The sequence below is a fragment of the Chelmon rostratus genome, chromosome 2 (assembly GCF_017976325.1).
Source record: "Chelmon rostratus isolate fCheRos1 chromosome 2, fCheRos1.pri, whole genome shotgun sequence".
Lineage (NCBI taxonomy): Eukaryota > Metazoa > Chordata > Actinopteri > Chaetodontiformes > Chaetodontidae > Chelmon > Chelmon rostratus.
The window spans coordinates 5,630,261-5,652,703 of NC_055659.1; the positions used below are offsets into that span (position 1 = coordinate 5,630,261).

Genomic DNA, 22,443 nt, shown 5'->3' on the forward strand with positions numbered 1-22,443 from the left:
AGGATTATTAATTAAGCAACCTGATCCATTTCCTCAGTTATTAGGCTAATTCTGGTCCTGATTAGCTCTGCCTGGCTCTTTATAGATGGGTCTGGCTTTGTTTTGCCCTGATTAGCCATACTTGACCAGTTGGCCTTGCCGGGCTTTGTTTCACCTCTATAGACTCTCTGGCTCTGTTTGGCCCTGCCTTGCCAGTGTTTTTTGGGTACTGTCTTGGTCTGTTCTACCCAGTTGCCCTGTCTGGCTGTTACTTGCCCTATTTTTGGCCTGTCTGGCATTGTTTGACTCTGGTTGTCCTGCTTGGCTGTCTTAATCCCTGCTGGTCCTGCCTGGCTCTGTTGAGTTCTGTATGGCTCTGCCTCTTTTGGACCTGCCTTGGTCTGTATATCCCTGTTGGTCCCAGTAGTTTTGTTTAGCCGCTATGGCTGGATTAACACCATTTGGCCCTTCCTGGCTCTGTTAAACCCAGTTTGGCCCTGTCTGGCTTTGTGGTCTACATTCTTTTAAGCCACACACTAAAAAGCTGCAGACTGAGAGGAGGAGGAGGAGGAATCCCTGATGTTCCTATTGGCTGAGGAGTTTTTCTGGCTCGCTCTGATTGGCTGGCGGAGTGTGAGTAGGGAATCCCTCAGGGCTTTCGCTGTCTTTGTCTCAGACTAAAAACACAAACAGTCCAGTCAAGCCTCGCTGCTCCAGGTAGTCTTCCATGCCGCTGAAGACCAGGACTGAATTCACAGCCTGGTGTGCTGTTCTGCTGCAGAAAGCAACAGTACAGCTGCTGTTCTAAAGGCCATAAATCTCCCTGATTACTGCCAGTCCGCTGCCACATGACCTACAACTGTAACATAGGCGGTATCTCTAATATGTAGCAAAGCAATGTGAGTTCAGTGCTCAGCAGAGTCAGTAAAGAAACAGAGGTGAATGAGGGAGCTGCTACTTCACTGTAAGGCAGAAAATATTGCTTCCCTTCAGGAAGCATGTTGGAGCAAAATCAGGAGGTGAAGAAACCTGCTGAGTTCATGTTGCAGAGGGTGGAGAGGAGAGCTGGCAACAGGACAAATCAGGAGGGAAGAGTGTAGGAAAAATAGAAAAGAGAGAAGAAGAAGCAGCTGAAGAGGAGAAAGGTGAGTTTTTACAAATAGAAAAAGGAGAAGAAAGGTTTGAAAGTAAAGTGGTGAACAAAAGAGAAAAAAACTTTGCAGTGAGAGTCAAAAGTAAAGAAGTTGGTTGATGTTAGTCAGCAGGAATGAGATGAAAGTCTAGACGGGTAAATTGCAGTAGGCTGTGGAGAGCCGGCGGAGCAGAGCGGCGGCAGGAGCGACGGTGGGCGGGGAGAGAGGAAGTGCGGTCGACAGGAGAGGAATTTAAAGTCCCATTGTTCTGGAAGAGCGGAGGCAGAGAGAGCCAAGGAGCCAAGGAGTCGAACCACTGGACAGCATGGACATGAGCTCAGCCATGGAGAAGGTAGGACAGACACATTTACATCTGTGCATTGATAGATGCATCAAGGTTAACAGCAGTAACGAGGAGGTCAAGGGTCAGAGGGTCTGATGTGGATGGATTTAGAGAAACTTTTATCTGGGAATGAGGAGACTTTACTAACCACACAGCGTCATAAAATGTCAAATTCAATATGAAAGATGATTTACCTGCAAACAGAAACTTCTCACGTTTCTGCTCTCTTCTTCTGTTTCTATAAAATCAGCCTGATAACGTGAATGTATGGCCATTTTGTTTCACTTCATTATTCACTCAGCATTGAGTTTATGTTGATTCATGTCTGTTTGAGAGGTGGGTTATTTTATTTTATGTTGCCATAACAACAACATATTCGTCCCACCAACATCACTTTCACCCGACACAGAATCAACGATTGTTGGTTCACATTAGAATAACTGCAGTTGTTGGAGGCAGTCCAGCCAATGCTTCATGTTGATTTGTGTAATATTTTGATTTAGCTGTTATTTCTGCATTCTTAGTCCCGCCTACTTAGCTCTGATTGGTCTGTTGTTTTTCTAATTGGGGAAAAAGGGCATCGATGAGCTCAAAAGCAGAAATGTTTGAATTGCCACATCTCAGATTTTCTCATAAATTCAAAGGTCCTTTATTAATTTATTAAAATTATATCTAAATATTATGTTAATGATATATTTATGTTTAATGCAAAATACTTAATTTGCTCCTAGAGTTTAGGCAAGCAAGTTTGTAAACTTCAAGAATTCGTCCACATGCATAAAAACAATCTAAAAATGATTGATATGATCATGTGAGGGAGGTGTTTGTTTGTCTGCCTCTCTGCAAAGTGGCGTCACAGTGGAGTCCAGCTTCACTGCGTGGGATTCACGGAAAATCATGCATGCATGTACCGGACATGATGACGTAGACAACACTGGATCATGAGCTCTGCGTCTGAGGCCGTTTCTTCTCTCTTCCTCAGTCTTGTTTAGCTGCACTGACACATCAGTTGCTCTCACATTAACGTTTGTAGGCAAAGCAAAGAATTTTCCTGTGACCAACTCCAAATGGCCGTAGGATTCTTTGGCAGACACCAATCGGCTACATCCATAATAGTCGCCTTGATCCAAAGAACTCAGTGGAAGAAAATGCACCGTAGCTGCCAAATTAGTTTACACAGCTGAACAGTTTGTAAAACATCTTTTCCTTTTCACATGATGTTATTATATGATGAACCAAAACAATCTACTTTGGAACCAAATGAATTGAAATTGATGAGACTTTGTTTATTGGAGCTGATTTGTCCAAAGAAAAAGCTAAAAAGGCAATGTGTTGGTTCAAGTTAGCTCTTATCAACAAGCAGATTTTTATATGTCATATTGTTTGTCCGACCTGCAATAAACTCTCACTGCAGAGGAAAGAAAGCCCCCCCTAATAAGTAAAAGCTGACATGAGGAGTGGAAGTGATTTTATGTATCATTCCAGTTTTCTGTGAGTTGATTCAGATCATTTCAAACAGCTGGAGATTTCTAATTCAGACGGTGGAGGTAATACATGACCACGAGGACCTGATCCCCCCCGCTGGGTCTCTTCTGGCAGCTGTGTACAGTTTGTCTCCTGCAGATAACTCCTGTAATCGTCCATCTAGAGGTCACTTCACTCGGAGGCAGATAACCTGAGGGATCAGTGTCACCTGTCAGGGGTTTGATCCCCCTGTCCCCAATTTATACCCCAGAGCTGGAAAAGCTACCATCACCAGGATGGAAATAACCCCCAACACACACACATACGCACAGGGGCATGTTGGACAGTTTTACTTTAAAAGCGATTAATCGATCACCAAAATAGTTGCAGATGATTTTTCTGTCATTGAACTCATCGCTGCAGCTCTAAAATTGAATTTACGGTTTTACAAAAAGCAAAGACAGCTCTAGCATTCAGCAACACCGAGGCTGGTTTCAGTTTAATTTCCGCACAGTTGGAAATGAAAACTCATACAAGAAGCAATATCCAGTGACAAGTTGCTCTCTACTGTGAACAACAGAAAGCTTGTGGCGTACTGTGTGATTTTGTAGTGAGTGGAGAACAACAGGAAATAACCAGGATGCCATGTGACAAAGTTCTGCAGGTTGACTCGCTGCCTCGTTGACCTCGGGCTTCTTATCTGTCATCGTTTCCTGCAGTTTGCCCTTCACATTGCCGACATGTTTCGAATTACTCAGCGAGGCTCAGCCGAGAATGACCCAGCTACGACATACTCGCCTTATCTGACTCCTAAATATAGAGCTGCCACACTTTTCCCTCTTTCTGAAAAAATGCATTTCTCGTCAGGCTCTTGTATCACTTGGCCGACATTTTCGGTCAGAGCTACTAATAATACTGTGCTGGTCGAGATAACTACATCAGAGCAACTGAAGGTTGTCAGTGATCAGCTGATAACAGAGGAGCTACACAGAATTAATGTTTGTGCTGAACTAAACAGCTTCAAATCATTCATCAATCAATTCATCTCTGTTATGCAGCCGCCAGTTTCTTTACTGATGAGGACTGAAACATTACTATGGATACCAAACATTTTATAAAATAATCACTGAAGTAAATGCAGGCTATATGGAATTATGACATTTTCAGAATAAGAATACTTTATTGTGCATCATAAGACAAAGTCTTTTAATGAAAATATACATTAGTTTTAATTCAGTTTTGGTAATTTCATTTTTATTTAGTCTTGTTTTCGGCATTGAAACTGTCTAACTTTCATCCTCTAAGTATGTTGAGGCTACAACTGCCACCGCCTCAGCTGTGCACAGTTACCGTGGTTACAGGTATCTTTTTCAACCATCATGAGGCTAGTTTACAGGTTCATATGTGTACGGTTCATATGTGTCCATGTGACTCTGTTCTGCAGTAAAACCAAAGACATAAAGTTAATCCAGTTTTCATTCACAAACTCCACTCAGAGCCACTCTCTCACCTAGCATTAGCATTAGCATTAGCACAGCAGTGAATCATTCAGAAGCTGATTCACTCTGTAGTTTATTAAAATGCTGAAACAAATGTTTGAGTGAAGCTCAAGAGGAGAAGCTCAAACGTTGGAGATTATTCCTGGAATTTTTCTTTAGCAACAAGAAAGATTGCTGACTGAACGTACGTCCACGTCCGCAGCAATTGATAATGTTAACTTTTTAGAAATGTCGGCATGCTAACCTTCCTTTTCATTTGTTGCCACTTCTTTTCTAATTCCCATTGTTTAAGAATTTACTCGGTAAATCAGTTTCCAATAAAAGCAGATGACATTACTGACAGACATGACACTACTAAACGCAGATGCTTTGTGCAACAGGTTACGGAGCTGAATCACCGTCTGAATAAGAGATGTTTTATTACGTGAAGCCATGTTTCATCACAGTCTTTGTCACTCGAGACAAACGAGGCAGAACCAGCTGCGCCAAAAACAATTAATCACACAACTGGCTCTGTTTGTCCTGTGTGACAAAGAGTTTGACGTCATGAGCTTGTTTTTCTAACCACATATTTAATTACAGCTTACGTCCATGCTCGTGTTAAGGCAAATCTGTGGCTGAAGGAACTAGAGCTGTGGCGTCCTGGTGGCCCGGAGGTTAAAGCGGTGATTGTGAACTGCAGAGTCCTTCGAGGGAGTTTTGTTGCATGTCCTTTCGCGCCTCTCTCTATTCGGTTCCCATCATATCTCTACTGCATATCCATTTAAGGCATAATGTTGTAAAAGTCTGTCATGAGTAATAGGATTATTTTATGTTTGAAGCAACTTTTGAGTCACGTCTGCTCATACTGTGACACTACTGTGACTCCACAGAACACAAGACAGATAAGATTCTATTAAATGTGTCTACAGAAAGAAGAAAACGGTGCTAAAATGCTAAAATGTGCCAAAGACAAAGCGTTTTAGTGGAATACTCCTTCAAAGGTGGTTTGGGTTTAACCCCTTAACGCCAATTGTCGCGAATTTGCATCATACCGCTTTAATCCACTTTGCATCCGAATCGCACATGTATTCCTCTAATGCCGGTTTGTGCATATTCAACACACACCTAGGAACCTTTTGCAAGCACTGGTTTCTCGTCGGACCGGTCAAAGTTAAAGGATAACTTTCGTTTTTTACAACCTGGACTTTATTTGTAGCATTAATTACGACCATTTAGACACCCTGACAACTTTGGTGGCATTTGGAGTCATTTTGAAGAAATTAGCCCCAGAGGAGCGGCGCGTATATCCGTATAATGCGAGTTATCGGGGCACCCGTGCGTAGCCTCTATAAACACATAATCTGCGGCGAAACTCGTTCATATTCCAATATGTTGCATGTTATCAACATCCAGTGTCTCTAGACAACTACTTCTGCGAGCAGCCAGCCACAACACGGCTAACTCTGCGCCGGTCGGCTAGTTTAGCTGTAGTTCGCGACTGTCATTTTTCAGAAAATGGATGAATATTTTTCCGACTCTGAGGTGGTGGACGATGACTTTGTTTACGATGGACGTCCTTACCGTTTTGAGCTAGAGTACACAGACGAGGAGCTCGTTGAAAGGAGGACGCGGAGGCAGAGAGAGGAACAGCTAGCCAAACAACAACAAACGGCTGCGCGTCCACGAGTAGACGGTAACTGGTGGTGTTCTTGTGGACAATGGCTACGCACGGGTGCCCCGATAACTCGCATTATATGGATATACGCGCCGCTCCTCTGGGGCTAATTTCTTCAAAACGACTCCAAATGCCACCAAAGTTGTCGGGGTGTCTAAATGGTTGTAATTAATGCTACAAATAAAGTCCAGGTTGTAAAAAACGAAAGGTATCCTTTAAAACTACATCCGTTGTTTTGTTGTTACAATGTAATGGTTGTAAGCCAATTTGGTGGCTATTTTGATGATATAAATTAGTTTTAAATGGCTTTTATGATGCACATTTATGAATTTTGAAAAAGACGTTTTTTTATTGCATTTAAGCATTAACGCCTGTTGTCGCTAATTTGCATCATCCCTAAATTTATATCTATTGTATGTGCTACAGGAAAATTAACAAACTCCTCTTAATTTCGGATCAATTTGAAAGCAAAAACACAAAGAATTAATTTTTAAATATAATTCTAAATAAATTCAGGCGTCAATGTTAAACTGACTTCGGAAACATCATAACATCATGTACCAAAGCTGTTTTTGAATTACTCTGGTTTACGTGAGGGGTGGTTCCTGTGTAGAGCATCAATAATTAAAACACACACACACTGTCAGTCAGTGTCGGTCAGTGTATTCCAGAGGAATGTAATGAAGTCTTGTTCTTCTCCAGCTGTCTCTGTTCCAGCCGACATTGCCGTGACCTTTTCAACACACACCGATCACCAGCCTCTTCACTGTCACACACACCTACACACACGCACACACACACACACTCACTCCGTCTCTCTCTCTTCACACCTCTAAACACACTCATCTGTCATGTGTCACAGCTAATGAGTGCTCGTCTCTCTATTCTGATAACGTCTGATGTGTCGCGCTCTCTCTCCCTCTGAGAATTACGCCCGTTAGTAACATAAGAAATGTGAGCAACAACACAGCAACAAAAAAAGCTGGAGCTTCCTTATGTGGTTGTTTATAGAAAAATGAGACTGTATGGCCAAAAGTATGTGGACACCTCTGTCCAAATGTTGCAAAATCTATCTTACAGCAACTCTAAAGCTCACTAATTAACACTTTATATCTTGTTTACTTATTCTGTACAAGAATTCAAGTTTATTTCATGGGAGTTTATGTGCCAGGCTATTTCTTGGAAGTCAGGAAGTCAGAGGTCTCTGTGGCCTTGCATCTAGCATACAGACATGAGACTGAGAGTGCTGCAGCAGAAATTGATTAGACAACAGAGTTCTTCCAGCATTGTGGCAACAGTTTGGGAAGACCCCATTTCAACACTACAATGCCCCCGTGCACAGAGTCAGGACCATAATGGAACAGCTTTCATAGTTTGGTGTGGAAGAACTTGGCTGGTCTGCACAGAGTCCTGACCTCAACCCCATCCAGCAGCTTTAGGATGAACTGGAATGCTGACTGTGAGCCAGATCGCACCACCCAGCATCAGTGTTGGAAAGGGAGCAAATCCCTGCAGCCAGTTCATCACTTTCATAGAGCTCATGTCTGTATCTGTATATATACAGTGTGTGTGTGTGTGTGTGTGTGTGTGTGTGTGTGTGTGTGTGTGTGTGTGTGTGAATGTCTCCCCTGAGAGAGATGGGCTTGTTAATACCTGTTGACAGATGGACAGGTGGACAGTCTGTCTCTCTGTCAGACAAATGGCAGCAGGTTTTTTTGGCAGAACAGTTGTCAGGTTACCTGTATGTACACACACACATAACCAAAAACAAATCACTCTTATTAGGTCAAATTTAAACCAACAGATTGCCAAAGTCAAACTTATCAACTCTAATGGAGCTTTCAACCAAATTTCACAGTCTTCATCAGTGGATGGAGATTGCTCCGTTTCCATCATGGGACCTAAGTATGGAACTATGGTCACATGATAACAGGTGATCACAGTTACATGATGACAGTTTCGCAAACTTTTGTTGATGAAGATTGAGAGATGTGTTTTTTTAACTTTAATAACATTTGTTAATTTTCAACAGGTAATGACAAACAGCAGATCACAAAACATTATTATTTTTAATCATTGTGACAAATAATACTAGGAGGGTATAAGGTACTGAAGAGGACTGTGGGCATGTTTTTGTATTTTTAAATGGAGTGAAAAGGAAAGTTGAGGCACAACGAGGCCAGGAAGAGAAGCCAAGAAGAGGAGTGACGAAAAAAAAAAGTGAAACAGATTAAAGAGGAGAAAAGACTGAACGTTTGTAGAGCCGAGGAGGAGGAGGGGATGAAAAATTGAGTGTTGGGGCGACAGATAAGAGTGTTTGTCAGAACTGTGATGATGATGTCACTGGGTGGACCAATGAGCTCATCCACCCTGCTCGTCTGTGTGTGTGTGTGTGTGTGGGGGGGGGGGGGGGGGGGGTTCACTCCCTTCTCTTCCTCTCTCAGTTAAAAACAACAACTCCTCTCTCTCATCCAACACGTCCTCACACGTCTGAATAATCATCGTCTCCTCTCTGTTAGCTTTGTGTCATACAAATATCTCATTTAAAATATCGCTTTCTGTTTTAATCAAACAAGCTGCTGTCACTTATGTTCATCTCTGGCTTTGACTCACTTCTTTGAGGTTAAATTTGGTGTGAGACATTTGGCTTGAGAAATGAAGTCAAAGATATCACACTTACGTCAAATTTTTACTGACCATCTCATAATTTTACTTGAAGTGTAAACCTTGTGCTATCATGTAGTTTTCTTATTGTAAATCCCATAAAAAGACCAAAATCAATACAGTGCTAGTCTCTCATTGTCCTTTCTGACTTACTTACTGCCACAAGCCACTACTAAAGAAATCTGTAAAATGGGTTGCAAATATATGTATTTCCTTTTTTTAAAGTTTCTTAAAACAGCTGGTGACTGTAGTTTTTAGCAAACCTTACTCAACAGACACATGGTGTAACTGCATCTACATGTAACTACAAATATGTATATTTCTGGCGTTGAACATATTATATATATATACACACACACAAACACACGCATATACACACACACACACACATACACATTTGTTCTTTTTTGACTCAATCCAACAAACACCATCCTACTGATGGAAATATGTTTGTATTTAGCCCCAATTTGTGTGTGTGTGTGTGTGTGTATGCGTGCGTGTATATATATACTACCTACAGTAGTGTTTCATAATTTTGACTTAATTTTATCATTCCAACCTTTTCATATGTTCCTTGTCCTGGTGTAAATGGCTTTCTTTACTGGTTGTAGCTCCTGTCAGGCTGTTGTGATCTCTGATCTTTGACTCTCACTCTTCGGTTGTTTATAATATAGAAGCCCAAATAGACTGTACCTCATGGGATCAAAGTTTGTAAGCGATCTGAATGTATAACATCCTTTTGTTTTCTTGCTGTATTCTGGTCTCCTGTCTCCTCTCAGATGTCTGTAAAGCAGAGTGCAGGAGGTGCAGGTGTATATGACGGGAGCTGCTCTGGATTCCAGCCACATTCCTGGAGGTACAACTCTTCCCTTTTTTTTTTTCTAGAACTATTTCTATTTCCCAATAAATGAAACAAAAAGAAAATCAATGAAAGGAATGAAGAGAGAAAAAACAAACGTGCTGGATACAGTGTGAGTGGTTTTTCCACTCCTCCATCTCTCTGCTCTTAAAGGGACATGTTAGTGGTTTTACATATTTCAACAAATGGACTGACGGCTCTGACTGAGGATGAGATGAGAGCTGCACAGACAAGCTTACAAACTATACAAAAGAACTAAATATGCAGGTTGTAAAAAGGACCATTTGATTTTGGTTGTTTTCTTGTATCATAAAATGTTGTAATCTGTGAGCAAAGGTTGACTCTGTGGACACAGTCGTCAGTTTTCACAGGTGGGAAGCCGGTGAGGGATCCCGCACTTCTCCCTACAGCTGAGACTCCAGCTGGTTGGTCGTATTTAGAGGCTTATGATTCCTACAGCTGAGCCACTGCCAGTTAGCATGCTAACTTTAACTTTTATTGCTAGCTTGAGCAGTATGGCAGCACCGTTAGCACTAATGCATCACATGACAGTGTAAAACGTAGTAATGCTGGCCAGATAGATGATGGAAACCTTGGTTACAGGAATGAACATAATCTCTTTTTCTCCTGGATAAATTACATTAAATATGAAAAGTCTTCACTTAAATGAATCGATGTAACAAATGAGTCAAATGGTCCAAAAAGTGTCATAAATTATCACGAAGTTTCCAAAACAAATTTGACCCACTCAATCAATTTCAAGTATCCAGATTAGACAGAAAACTTCCCAATCTGGCAAGATGGCCTTCAAAATCCTCTATAAGATGCTCACATGACATGAATTTGATGTCTCATCACTCAATGCTTCTTTTCTCTCCTCCTGTTGTTCTTCACCTATCGGCCGTGAAGGAAAGCCTGCACAGCCTGCGGGTGCAGCACGGTCGACCACGCTCCTGGGAGTGACGCCGAAGATGACCAGCGCATGGGACGCCTGCTTGCAGACTCACCCTGCTCCCATTTGACAGCGAAGGTTAAAGGAGGCGGCGGCCTTCGCATGTACAAAAGGAATCGTATGATCGTGACTAATCCGGTGGTGTCCCGTAAAGACCCGACCTTCAACACCACAACATACGACTGGGCGCCGGCCGGCCTCAACCAGACACTGGTGAGGATCGGTGTGAAGTGCAGGAGGTTGGTTGTTCGTATGAAGCTGCAGTCTGTTGGTCTGTTCAGCTTGTGAAGTCACATTTTACTCACCAGCTACGCTGCTGAGATCTGAGGCCACAATCATCTGCCTCACCAGAATCCTCCTCGCTACAGGAAACAACAACAACAACCCTTTAATCCACGCTAATGCCAAGTCTCATCAAATGTTTCACCATAACAAGTTCAACCCGACACTGTTTTTCAAGGGCACCGTCGCTGCATCCTGGGTTCAGCGCTGCCCAGGACGATTGTGATTAACACAAACAAGCCAGAGCGTTTCTCCTCTGTACCAGAATGACAGTGCGTGCAGCCAGACCTTTCTTCAGCACTGGCACAGCACTGTGGAGATACATCAGGCTCTGCAAGACTGAACAACAAAATCACTCCGCTGAATAGAGCTTTACCAAAGACATGCAAAGCAATCACACAACATAAATGAGGTTTAAACAAACCCACCACTCAATCATGTGATCTAAATCTTTGATTTATAAGTGAACACATGGACAAATGTTTAAATTACAACCCAAACCATCTGTTGTAAACACCCATTAGATAATACTTACTTTATCAATAGTCTGTAATTATGCAACTATTTTAGCTTAAAACTACAGCATCAAAATCCTTTTGATGCTACACCAACTTGTGACAGGAAGAATGGGGCCTCTCTCATTGCCACTTGAGCACGAGGCCACACAAGTCACAAAAAATACCAGTTCTAGCATAATGTTGCTTTAAACTCAGTGGAGCAGCAGCCACTTTGCTCAGAAAATCCAAAACACAGCGAGTCTAAATGACGTATTGTCCCATTAGATTTATCCCCACTACTCACAAAACTGCTACACATACACATGTAGCATAGAAATGCTAATGCTTTTGCTAACAAACACATTATCTTTAGAGGACGAATACATGATGTTCATTTACTCCTTGCAGTATCAACAGCCCAGGAGTTTATTGGTGTTCTGGTGTTGACCAATCAGAAACTGTCACCAATTAAAGACCAGTGCTTGTCCAAAGCTGTTCGTTTGTTTCCGGCCTCTTATCGAATGTGCTCAAAAACAAAGAAAGTGACTGTGTTGTTTCAGCTGACACACACCTACGTAAAGTAAAAATGCCTAAAATATGATGAACACAAAAACACATTCTGTTATCGAGATTAAAAACTAAACCTGATTCCTGTCCTAAAGGTTTACCACTGGGACTTTACCACTGGCCTCTTTACTTGCTGGTGTGTTTAAGTTTCTGCAGCTCTCTCTGTGTGTTTACTTATTCTAGTTTAGTTTCTGCAGCCTCCCCTGCGTGTCGACCCGTCTACATCGTCTGGTTTCCATTAAAAACAGGCTCAAGTACGTTTCAGGTTTCGCAGCCTACAATTATAAAGATGACAGTGATTATTGAGCGCTGCAGTGCGGCAGGGGGAGTCACGGGGGACATTACTGCGGTTGAACTTGTAGAGACAGATCCAGATCCAGCAGTGGGACTGCGCTCCAGACCTTCTGCATGTTGTTTGTTTCCTCCAACATGTTTATATTCTGCTGTGGCATGAACGCTGCAGCATGTAGAGTCTGCTAGTAAAGCTCTAGACTGTTAGTCACAGTCTTACTCTGCTGCAGTCATCTGACGGCACCCAGATGTGTCACTGACGACACCTGGATGGCGTGATCAGCTATGTCCTCCAGCCATGGTCACGACGGCTAGGCAATCATGCATGTTTTCGAGAAAGCGCATTAAAACTGTAAACTTTGTTTACGCACTCAAAGTGGGTGTTTGCATAATGCGTACTTCTGCTTTTGATTCTTTAAGTATAATTTGCTGATAATACTTCTGCACTCTTAGCCTAAAAATTTGAGTGCATGACTTTTTAAATTGTGCCATTACTACTTTTATTTAAATAATAGATCTGAATACTTCTGCCACTACTGGCTAAAACTAAAAAGCACCGTACAAACCAGGCCTCACTAATGTGATAAAATGACAGTCAGTCAGTTTGTGATCTGCAGTTCTAGTCCAACCTGCAGCACCTATCTCATTACAACATTTAAAATTGCAGCAGCTTTTCCTTTCTTTGCCTCAAGGTGGCGACATGAATAGTTTAAATCTGCAGGTCTACAGTGCTGCAGGTAATTTCTTTCTTGTAGGTAGTGGCAGGTGTAGAACTGATCTGATAGTGACCAAACAGCTCCATGTCATACTAAATCTGCAGCCTGATAAATGTGAATGAGTGAATTTGTCACTTGTTGCACATTTAGTTAGATGGTTCATGCATCAGCTTTACGTCTCAACATTAATAAAACATTTAAGCTACTGTAAAAGGAAACAAAAGTAAAAAGCCCCTGATCTCCCCTCAGGCCATGCAGTACATGGAGCTCATCCCGGAGAGTCAGCGTCCTGTCTCTGGGACAAATGGAGCGTTGGAGCGCCGCAGGCAGCTCTTCAGTCAGCTCCCAGTCTACGATCAGGACCCCATGAAGTGTCAGAGCCTGACCAGTGAGGAGGAGGTACAGAACCAGGACCAAACACTTTTCGTGACTCATTACAAATCATTACTGACTGTCAACAACACAAACAACATGCTAACTGTATCTTGCTATAATTCACTAGTTATGTACAAAATATATTCCTGTGGTTCAAATGTGTTTCAGCTCCTCTCATTACAAACTCCACCTAATTATTGTTAGCTACCCAGCTAACATTTGGTGTAAGCTACTCATGAGCCCTTAAATCAGTTTTTATGGCTGAAACTTGCACACGATGGAAAAGTCTGATAAGACAACATTCCACGTCCTCTTGTAGATCTCCTCCATGCTGCTGTTTGTGAAGCACTACAAACAGGAGGTGCTGGGAGTCGGGGAGGTGGCCTTACCTGGTGAGGGCGGAGCTCTGAAGGAAGCAGCCATTCAGAGGACAGCGAAGGAGGCCAAGGACCGCAGCAACAGCAGTAAGAAGGATGCTGTGGAGCACCAGGACCACGGCTCAACCAATCGCAGCACTGCCTCTGCTGCTGGCTCCACTAATGGAACAAATGACAGCACTAAGACAGAATATGTAAGTAAATAAGACGTCTGACATCTTTGAAGTTCAAATCCTGGTAAAATTGGTTGCAGCTTCAAAAAACCTGGCCAAAGTCCCTGGCAGGAAAGACTCCTAAAGGATTTTGGACCCCTGAATGTTGCCCGAATAAATTACCAACCCCACCCAACTTTGCCCGTGCATGGACATATGGATTATATTCTAAGCAGCCACTGAAAGTTGCCTCACTGTGATGTTTCTGACACCACCCATTTTAATGTAGAAGTTTGTTACAGTAGTTTGGTACATGACCTTTCACTGTCGCATTCTGTCCTGTCTTTGCCCTCTAGCGGTGTACTGGTTGCCAAGGTGAGGTTCGCAAGGAGAATCCAGTTGTTTATGCTGAGCATGCTGGTTACCATAGCGCCCTGTGGCATCCCACCTGCTTCACCTGTTCGGAGTGTGGCCAGGGATTGGTGGACCTGGTCTACTTTTGGTCCAATCAGAAGTTATTCTGCGGAAGGCATTACTGTCAGACGGTCTGGCCGCGATGCTCAGGCTGTGATGAGGTGAGGCGACATCACTTCCTGTAGACACAGTTAATGTAAATATAGCATGCATCAAAAATATCAATGTTTATTTATCATTCTTAATTTAATTATCTCCTCCTTCCCCTTCCTCAGTTGATCTTCTGCCAGTCTTTTCACTCAGCAAAAGACGGTCGGACGTGGCATCAACATCATTACTGCTGCTGGAAGTGTGGGCAAAACCTGGATACACCGTGTCAGCACTGAGACACTCATGCACCATGTACAATTCAACACAATATGGTTTTTAAGAAGTGCAGAGACAGTGAAGAAGCACTGAATAAAAATGAAAATGTGAGACAAGACAAATGATATTAAGTCAGTAAATCTAATATCAGCCGTGGATGGTTGGTTAGCTTGTTTTATATAAAACAAAAGAAGCACCAAATAAATGTTACCAAATAAGTAGTACTTAAAAACTTTAAATTATATGTTCAGTTGACCTATTTAGTATTTAAAATACTGTATCTTACAAAGAAAAAACGTCCAGTTGATGTATTGATGTTTAAAACACTTAAGTCATCTAGCTGACATTGAAGTACTCAAAGACTTGTTCAGTTGAGCCTACTGGTGTTTCAAGTACTTAAGGAAATGTTTAGTTGACACACAAGTGTTTAAAGTACTTAAAGAAACATTTGGTTGATTTATTAGCACTTAAAGTACTGACAGTGACCGGAGCCAGATGTGATGGTTTCAGTCTGCAGTGTTTCAGATACAAACAGCAGCTCATAGGATGGAGAATCAGACCTGACAGTTTAAGAAACAAAGGAGTAAATGAACATATAAAATGAGAAATAACTCTAGAAGTGAACGTAGATAAAAGATAATAAAACCACTGACAAATACATGTGACAAAACAATCTCAACTCAAGGTCCTTGAGCCTTCCAGCAGGTTCCAGAGCTTTCAACCAGTCTTGTTGTTTTCAAGTTGAGCTTGAGCGTTCATTCTTGTCCTTGGAAAGGGCAGTTTGACAAAGCAGTCTCAACTCATGGTCCACTTACAAGCTTGGGAGCTTTCAGCTGCATCGCACCGTCTTCATCATCAGGACAAGTTTTAACATCTACGTCATGAACTTTAACAGTTCTGTGACAACCAAGCGAGCGCCATCTAACGTTACAAATGAACTCTCGAGCTCAGTAATTAGATTTTTTTTTCGTCCTGAGCAAAGTAAAAAAAGAGTTTCTCAGTTTTCCATGTTTCCGTGTTGAGTGACTTGAGTGAAATACTGTACTGTATATCATAACTTCTGTATGATGTAATTGGAGCTTTCTTCATGCTTTTGAAAATAGCTAGAAAGTAAAGTATAAATTCAAATTCCCACACTGCGACCTGACTTCTGTTAACCTGCTGGGAATTAGAAAATATTGGTAACCAAAAGGTTGAAGGACGAGAAAAAGTCAAGAAAACCTGATTTACTTTGAAGGTGCACACTGCAAAAAAATCTATTTCTTAATCTATAGATATATACTTATCTGGGAAGACTTAATTAAATATGTCTACAATTTGAATTCATTCCAAGCATGTCAGTTTTGAATGTGTGCAGAATTCACTTTCCAACATTTATTTCAGGCAGAAATAATCTAATTGTTTGATTTAAATCTAAGTGAACTGGACAGGCAGAAGACTGGAAAAGGCATATAACTAATTAGTGATTAAAAGTGCTCTGCTGGATTTATTATTGTTTTTTTTTTTTTCCTCTGGCAAATTTTACACTAAATTTATGCCTTTTAAGACCTGCCATTGAAGTTGGGTTGTGTTTGTCAATTGTACAGATAGAAAATATGAATTTTACTTAACCATCACGATGTCATTTTCCTCTCTGTCCTCTCTGCTTGGTGTGTTATTTCAGTCAAACTGCTGATCCATTTCGCATTTAACCTCTTTCATGAACATGGGTCTCAGCTGCTGCTAAACACTGCTTTATGCTAGCTTTATTCCTGATAAAGTTTTGCAACACCTTTTTGGCTGCATTTTTGTGGCCACAAAATTAGTATGTTTGATTTGTGCTAAAATCCCTATCCCTAAAATCTACATTAGACAGAAGCTAAAGCTTGGCTTTTCATTCTATGAAATGAAATGAATCAATGGCAAAACGCTAATGTTTAATCCAGAAGCGGGGATGACATGCTAGCAGTTTTGTTTGGCGCCATTTGCTAAATATTTCACACACAGAGAACAGTACTGTTCAATATGACGTTATCTGTGACAGACAAGATGATACAACAGAATGTAGCAAATCAAATTTATTGATCTCTGTGTGTCCAATATGCCTTGTTTAGCCTAGCTTAGCACAAAAACTGGAAGTGGTAGTCATGCTAGCGAAGACTAGCTAAGTCAGGTATGAAGTATTACACCTTTGAAATGAACCCAACCAGATAAGATATTAATCTTGCTGTGGTCCTTTGGTGTTTGTTTTTGCATCTGCGATTTCTTCAGGGGAAAATTGTCACAAGTTAGAGAAAGATTTTTCAGCTGGCATTTGACAGCTGATTGGTTGGAATTAAACTGACTTCTGACTGAACTTCCTGTTGTGTATCATCTTTATTTAGAGAGACAGGTTGCAACTTTGCATATTTCTAATAAAAGTTTAATATGAGAAGCAATATACGCTTTCTTCCATTGACAAGTTGCCTGCATTTCTGAATAAAAAAAATGAAAACCCCTTTCGGTGAACTTTGGAGCCAAAATAAACCCCCACATTTAGCATTAATAAGCAACAATGACAACATCCAATAATCTATACTGTAGTTGTAAGCACAAATATGAATATGCTTTAATTGTTTAAAGTACTAACTCATGCCATGAAGTGTCATTTCAAACACATTTATCCCATCCCTACTTTTTCAAATTAAGGAAACATTCATGTTAATTGTGGACAATGTAAACAGATAAACTGCACTGCATTGTTGAATTTCAAAGTATCTTCTTCAATGAGGACCAAATATCCAAAGATTAAGGTCCAAAAATCATTCCTTTAATTCTAACAACTGCAGGTTTCAGAGAAAGAAATCAGGTGATGCAGTTTCAGATCAGCTTCACCTGAATCCATCCAGCTGGAGCAAAACGTTTAACGGCTTTAAAGCAGAGCTCTTATTTAAAGTCAGGAAAATTGGGAATTAGTTTGAGAAGGAGGATCGCAAACCTCCATTGATGTACGTGTGTGCTGACCTACTCCCAGCAGGAATGTTACGTATTCCTGTGGTTTCTCTGCCAGCGTTCCTGGGCAGTTGCATCACCCAGCTGACCGTCTGACAACCGCTTCCTGAACCATGAAAGAAAAGCCAGAAAAGGATATTTTTAGTTCCAAACTGAGACAAATTTATTTAGTTAGCAGAGGTTTATGGCCTTTAATAGCACCCAGCATGATAAGGGCGGGTTTTCAGAGGATCTGTGAGAGTAAGAGCACTTCCTCTTATACACAGATTATAAGATTGTAAGGCCTAATATTGTTAGACCTGGTTTATGAAGAGCTACATTTAGAAATATTGTACATCCAAAATCTCATCTGTCATCCATCCAGTTTATTGAACATGGAAAATTCTCATTTGTGTGTCCGCAGTGATGGATTGAAGGATTTAGCTAGGAGTTATTCTTCCATGAGCCCCCAGGAGGCACATAGACATAATTACATATACAAGAAAAATAAAACAAACTGAAGTAAATGCATTGTGTTGCCTGTTGTGCAACTCTGGTAAAATACAACAAAATAAAAGCAATAACAACTTTAACAAATAAGCAAACAAACAAATCCTCACAAATGTAATCATTTTATAAAACACATCAGAAAATGAGCTCATTGAGCGAAAATGAGTTGTGGGCCACATGGGGGCAGTTGAACACAGCGCTGACAAATCATCTCCTTTTATGTTGATATGGTTAATGGGTAAAACCTTTATCTTAGATTCAGTATTTCTTTGATTATTTTTCCTTTTTAAAAATAATACCTTCTTATCTTCTTAAGTTGTTGTCATGTTTGCATTTTATTTCAAAGCACGTTGAGTCTGTTGTGCTGTACAAATAGACTTGACTACTGTGTATCTTCTATCCAGGATCGTGGTTTACGGAGACGACATGCTCCAGGCTGTGGTACCCAACTCTGCCAAACCCTTCAACTTCCAGAAGGAGTATAGACTCAGTGAGGAGAAGGTCTGTGGCTGTTTTAATGCTTTCATTCCACAAAGCCTGAAATGAATTATTATGCTGTTTGAAGTCATGAACAGCCGGTGCAAGCGGCACCTGGTTTGATCCTGTCCAACACAACTTGTTTCACATTCATCCAGACTTATATAAAAGCCCACAATTTACAACAGCTATTGCTAATCAATGAATTATTTCATTTTCCAGGCTCTGAAAGTGAGCGACCATTACCCTGTGGAGGTGGAACTCAAGTCCATGAGTAAGATAACACATGAAGAGGATGGTACCAGCACAATCATACATATTGATCATTGTGTGATTGTGTGCTAATACTATGACGAACAGCTGTAAAATTAACGTTTAGTTCTTGTTAAATGATGGCTGGCAACACTAGCTGACTAACTGGAAGAATTGATGTTTTGCTCATGTGTTTCGGTGCAGGGTCTTCATTAGGATGATTTGAAGAATGTGTTAAAAAAGGGCATGGCTGGCTGATTTTGTTCCCATTGGACCCAGACCCAGGCCCGCTGTTTCCTTGTGTCCAGTCTTTCTGCTAAGCTAAGCTATTTGCCTGGTCTTGGTAGTCTTTTATTTTACGGATAGACATGAGAGTGGTATTGATTTTCTTATGTAACTGAAGAAATGACAGTGAATAAGTGTTTTTCCCAAAATGTTGCTCTATTCCTTTAGAAGCCAGCCTTGCTAACGTGTGCTGATGTAGCTCTGTAGGACTCAGTGGATTATGCGTTTTTTCTCTGCAGGTCTGGATTTTAGCAGCATGAGTTGGACCCACAGCGGCTTGTGGCTGTGGACGAGGATCTGCTGGAGGTGAAGAGAGGAAACCTGCTGTTGGAGAGGGAGAAGCTCAGCCAGGAGATCCAGATCCTCCGGGCGAAGATGGCCAAGCTGAATCGTGGAGATGAAGCTTAAATTCAGGAGGCTGGATCCATCCCAAACACCCGACAGAACAACAACCTAACAACCCACATCGACAGAACCACTCTGTATTGTTCAATTTGACCGTCACACGCTGCAGGTGTTCTAGTGTTCAGCAGCTGCTGCAGATGTTCTTGGTGTTCACCAGCTGCTGCAGATGTTCTGGGTGTTCACCACTGTACCTCAAACATCATCCTGGATTGCTGCTCATATTTGATTTTCTGGATGACTGCTCGTTTGACACTTGTCAGTTTTTTGACTTTTGACTGAATCAAACTGTCTGTCTTGCTTCCTCCACACTGTACACAATGTGAAACACATGAAATCACATTTTGCCCGAGTGTATTGCATTTCTTAGTTTTAACACCAGGGGGAGCTACTGTTGAACAAGGCAGCTGCCCCACCAAAAAAAGACAATCACAGAACAGTTTTTTTAAACTCTGTGTTTAAAAAATGGGAGGGCTCGAATTCCTTTTAAAATGTGATTTTGATGTACACAAGGTTCCTGTTAAGCTTTCTACAATTTTGGAAAATGGTATTTACTCATAATTTCTCCCATCATGGATCTGTTCTATGGAATTGGATAGATTGGAGTGATCACCATAAATAGGAAATCGATTTTCAAAAGAGATTGGTGTGAGAGAGGTATTTTGTTTGTAAAGGATGTAATGGATTCTGATGGAAGACTTCTGGACTACAGGGCTTGGTTAGGAAAATATGATATAAATTGTACTCAGAGAGAATATAATAAAATATGTAAAGCAATCCCCTTACTGCTGATTCAATTAATACAGAATGTCCTACTATACTCGAATGTGGAATCGGTACTGCCAAAACTGATTATTAATGATTGCAACTTAAGTGATAAAACATGTAATAACAAAGTGATTAGTGGTGCTCTGAAATCTACAATTTTCTATGATTATAACAGAGGAATTACAGCTCAAGTGTCTGATAAGGTGACTGTGCTTATGATGGAAAAAGCACACTCTAAATACATTAAGTGGCCCATCTCCCCAAAGAAACCCACTTTAAGATACTCCACAAAGTCTACCCGGTTGCAGAATTTATAAAAAACAGATTTAAGTTTGAAATTGGCCTGAGTACCTTCTGAATTCAGCAGATGAAACATTAGAGCATATGTTTTTGTCATGCCCTGTGTCCAGAAGTTTCTGGTTAGAAATAAAAAATTGGCTATCACTTAGAATAAGTGATGTCCCAGATTTTGAATCTTCTCACATACTCCTTTATGTAGATAATTTAAAGTCAAACATCTCTGATATGATAAATCTAATTATTTTAATGGGTAAATATCATATTCACTGTACTAAGTGGAGAAATAGTAAACCTTCCTTTCTCTAGTTTATTAATGATTTTAAACTGTTTTTCTGTCCCTCAAAAAACTGCATTCCAGCAAAATAGCTAGAAAGATCTGCTGATGTCACACCGTGGTGAGGTCTGTCTCGTCTTGGGGTTTTGTCTTGTCATTTCCTGTTTTATTTTGAAGGTCTAATTCTCCTCTCGTTTCAGAGCACTTGCTCTTCCTCATGTGTCCTGTGTGTCCGCCCCGATCACCTGTTGTCTCCACCTGTTCCTGATTACCCTCCACGTGTTAAATAGTCTGCGTCTCCCTTGTCTTGTGCCAGTGTGTCTTTGTCCGTCGGTCGGTTCACCCGAACCTGTCTTTTCCCCTGCCCTTGCCACAGCCACAGCATTCTTTCGTAAGCCAATGTTTCCTCTTCGTGAGTTTTTCTTTGTTGTTTGTAACTTTAATAACCTAGTTTCTGTTTTCTTTTCATAGTTTATAGCGTAGCCGATTGGTTCTCCTCTTTAAGAGTGATTTTCTGTTTGATTACTTTTGTTATTTGGAGTGTATTTTGAGTTGTTAGTTTTTAAATCTAGCTTTCAGTTGGTCAGTTCCCTTTTCATAGCCTTTTTCCTCCTTCGGGAGCGTTTTTAGTTTTCTAATTTTGTAGCCGTAATGATTTAGTTCTTATCCTCTTTTTGAGCGTTTTTTGTTACTTTGTTGTTTTCCTTTTATTCTCGTATATATTGTGTCTGCATCTTGTTTCCAGTGTAAATTTCATAGCCTGTTTGTTTAACACTCAGCGAAGGGGCTCCTGGGTTACGCTAATAAAGATCTGTGTGTGTCTCTGCGTCTGAGTCCCGGCCTGACAGTAGAGATATCTCTGAATTCTTGCTTTTTTGATTCAAAGACCTTGCTATTTTTATTGTTTTTTTTTTTTGTTTGTTTGTTTTATGGGTGTCTGGTGAGTTACAAATGTGTTACTGTGTTTTTTCTGGTTGTTCCTTGCATCAGGGCCCCCCCTTTTTCTCGTTTGTTTTGGTCTCTAATCTTTTCGTTTCTTCCTTGCGTTTTGGCAACATGTGATTGCTCTAAATGTTCAAATCCTTACAAGAAGATGTATGTCTTTATGTTCCTATTGTATTGTCATAATAAATATTGGGGGGGGAAAAAAGTATTTTTTACCTTTTCCATTTACCATCTTTATTTTGCTCCATTGTCACGGAGATGGCTCAGTTAACCCAGTTTTCAAAATATATTAAATAAATTAAACAATAACTTAAAAAAAAACGTTTAAAATGAAAGATCTGCCTGCCTGCTCAGCTTAATTGCCTTTACAACATAAATAGGCTGTTCGGAAGTTTTGCTTTTCACTACGTTTACCTATTTTAAACAGCTGAAAATGATCATCAAACATCGCAATAAAAAAATCGGCACACACTGTGCAAAATCAGCTGATCTCAACTGAGAATCGATCGCTCCTGGATCAAAGTGACATTTGTCCGGATTTTTGGCCCGAGTGGTATCAGAACAGTGCCTTGCTGATTTAAATACCCAGCGCAGCTGATACTCAGCAGAATGACTGACTAGAATTATATGCACTCCTCCTATTAAGTCCAATTCACTTTGTTAATTTTGAGAACATTTAACGAACGCTAATTGG

At 40.8% G+C, this 22,443-nt stretch overlaps 1 protein-coding gene across 1 annotated transcript; it reads left to right on the top strand.

The window, feature by feature from the left end:
• The first annotated feature begins 1,290 nt into the window (after positions 1-1,290).
• lmcd1 (LIM and cysteine-rich domains 1) lies at positions 1,291-16,910 on the top strand. The gene is made up of 7 exons (XM_041957016.1): positions 1,291-1,464; positions 9,519-9,595; positions 10,508-10,763; positions 13,153-13,302; positions 13,598-13,849; positions 14,164-14,382; positions 14,497-16,910. Exons 1-7 carry the CDS (start codon positions 1,438-1,440, stop codon positions 14,605-14,607), a joined length of 1,092 nt encoding a protein of 363 aa, XP_041812950.1. The 5' UTR covers positions 1,291-1,437; the 3' UTR covers positions 14,608-16,910.
• Positions 16,911-22,443: the final 5,533 nt, after the last annotated feature.

What these genes read in the sequence shown, in the direction of transcription:
- lmcd1 (XM_041957016.1), top strand. Translation starts at nt 1,438, where the DNA reads ATGGACATGAGCTCAGCCATGGAGAAG. An exon ending in TTCCAGCCACATTCCTGGAG is followed by an intron (nt 9,596 to 10,507) that starts GTACAACTCTTC and finishes TCGGCCGTGAAG; the next exon opens with GAAAGCCTGCACAGCCTGCG. An exon ending in ACAGCACTAAGACAGAATAT is followed by an intron (nt 13,850 to 14,163) that starts GTAAGTAAATAA and finishes TTTGCCCTCTAG; the next exon opens with CGGTGTACTGGTTGCCAAGG.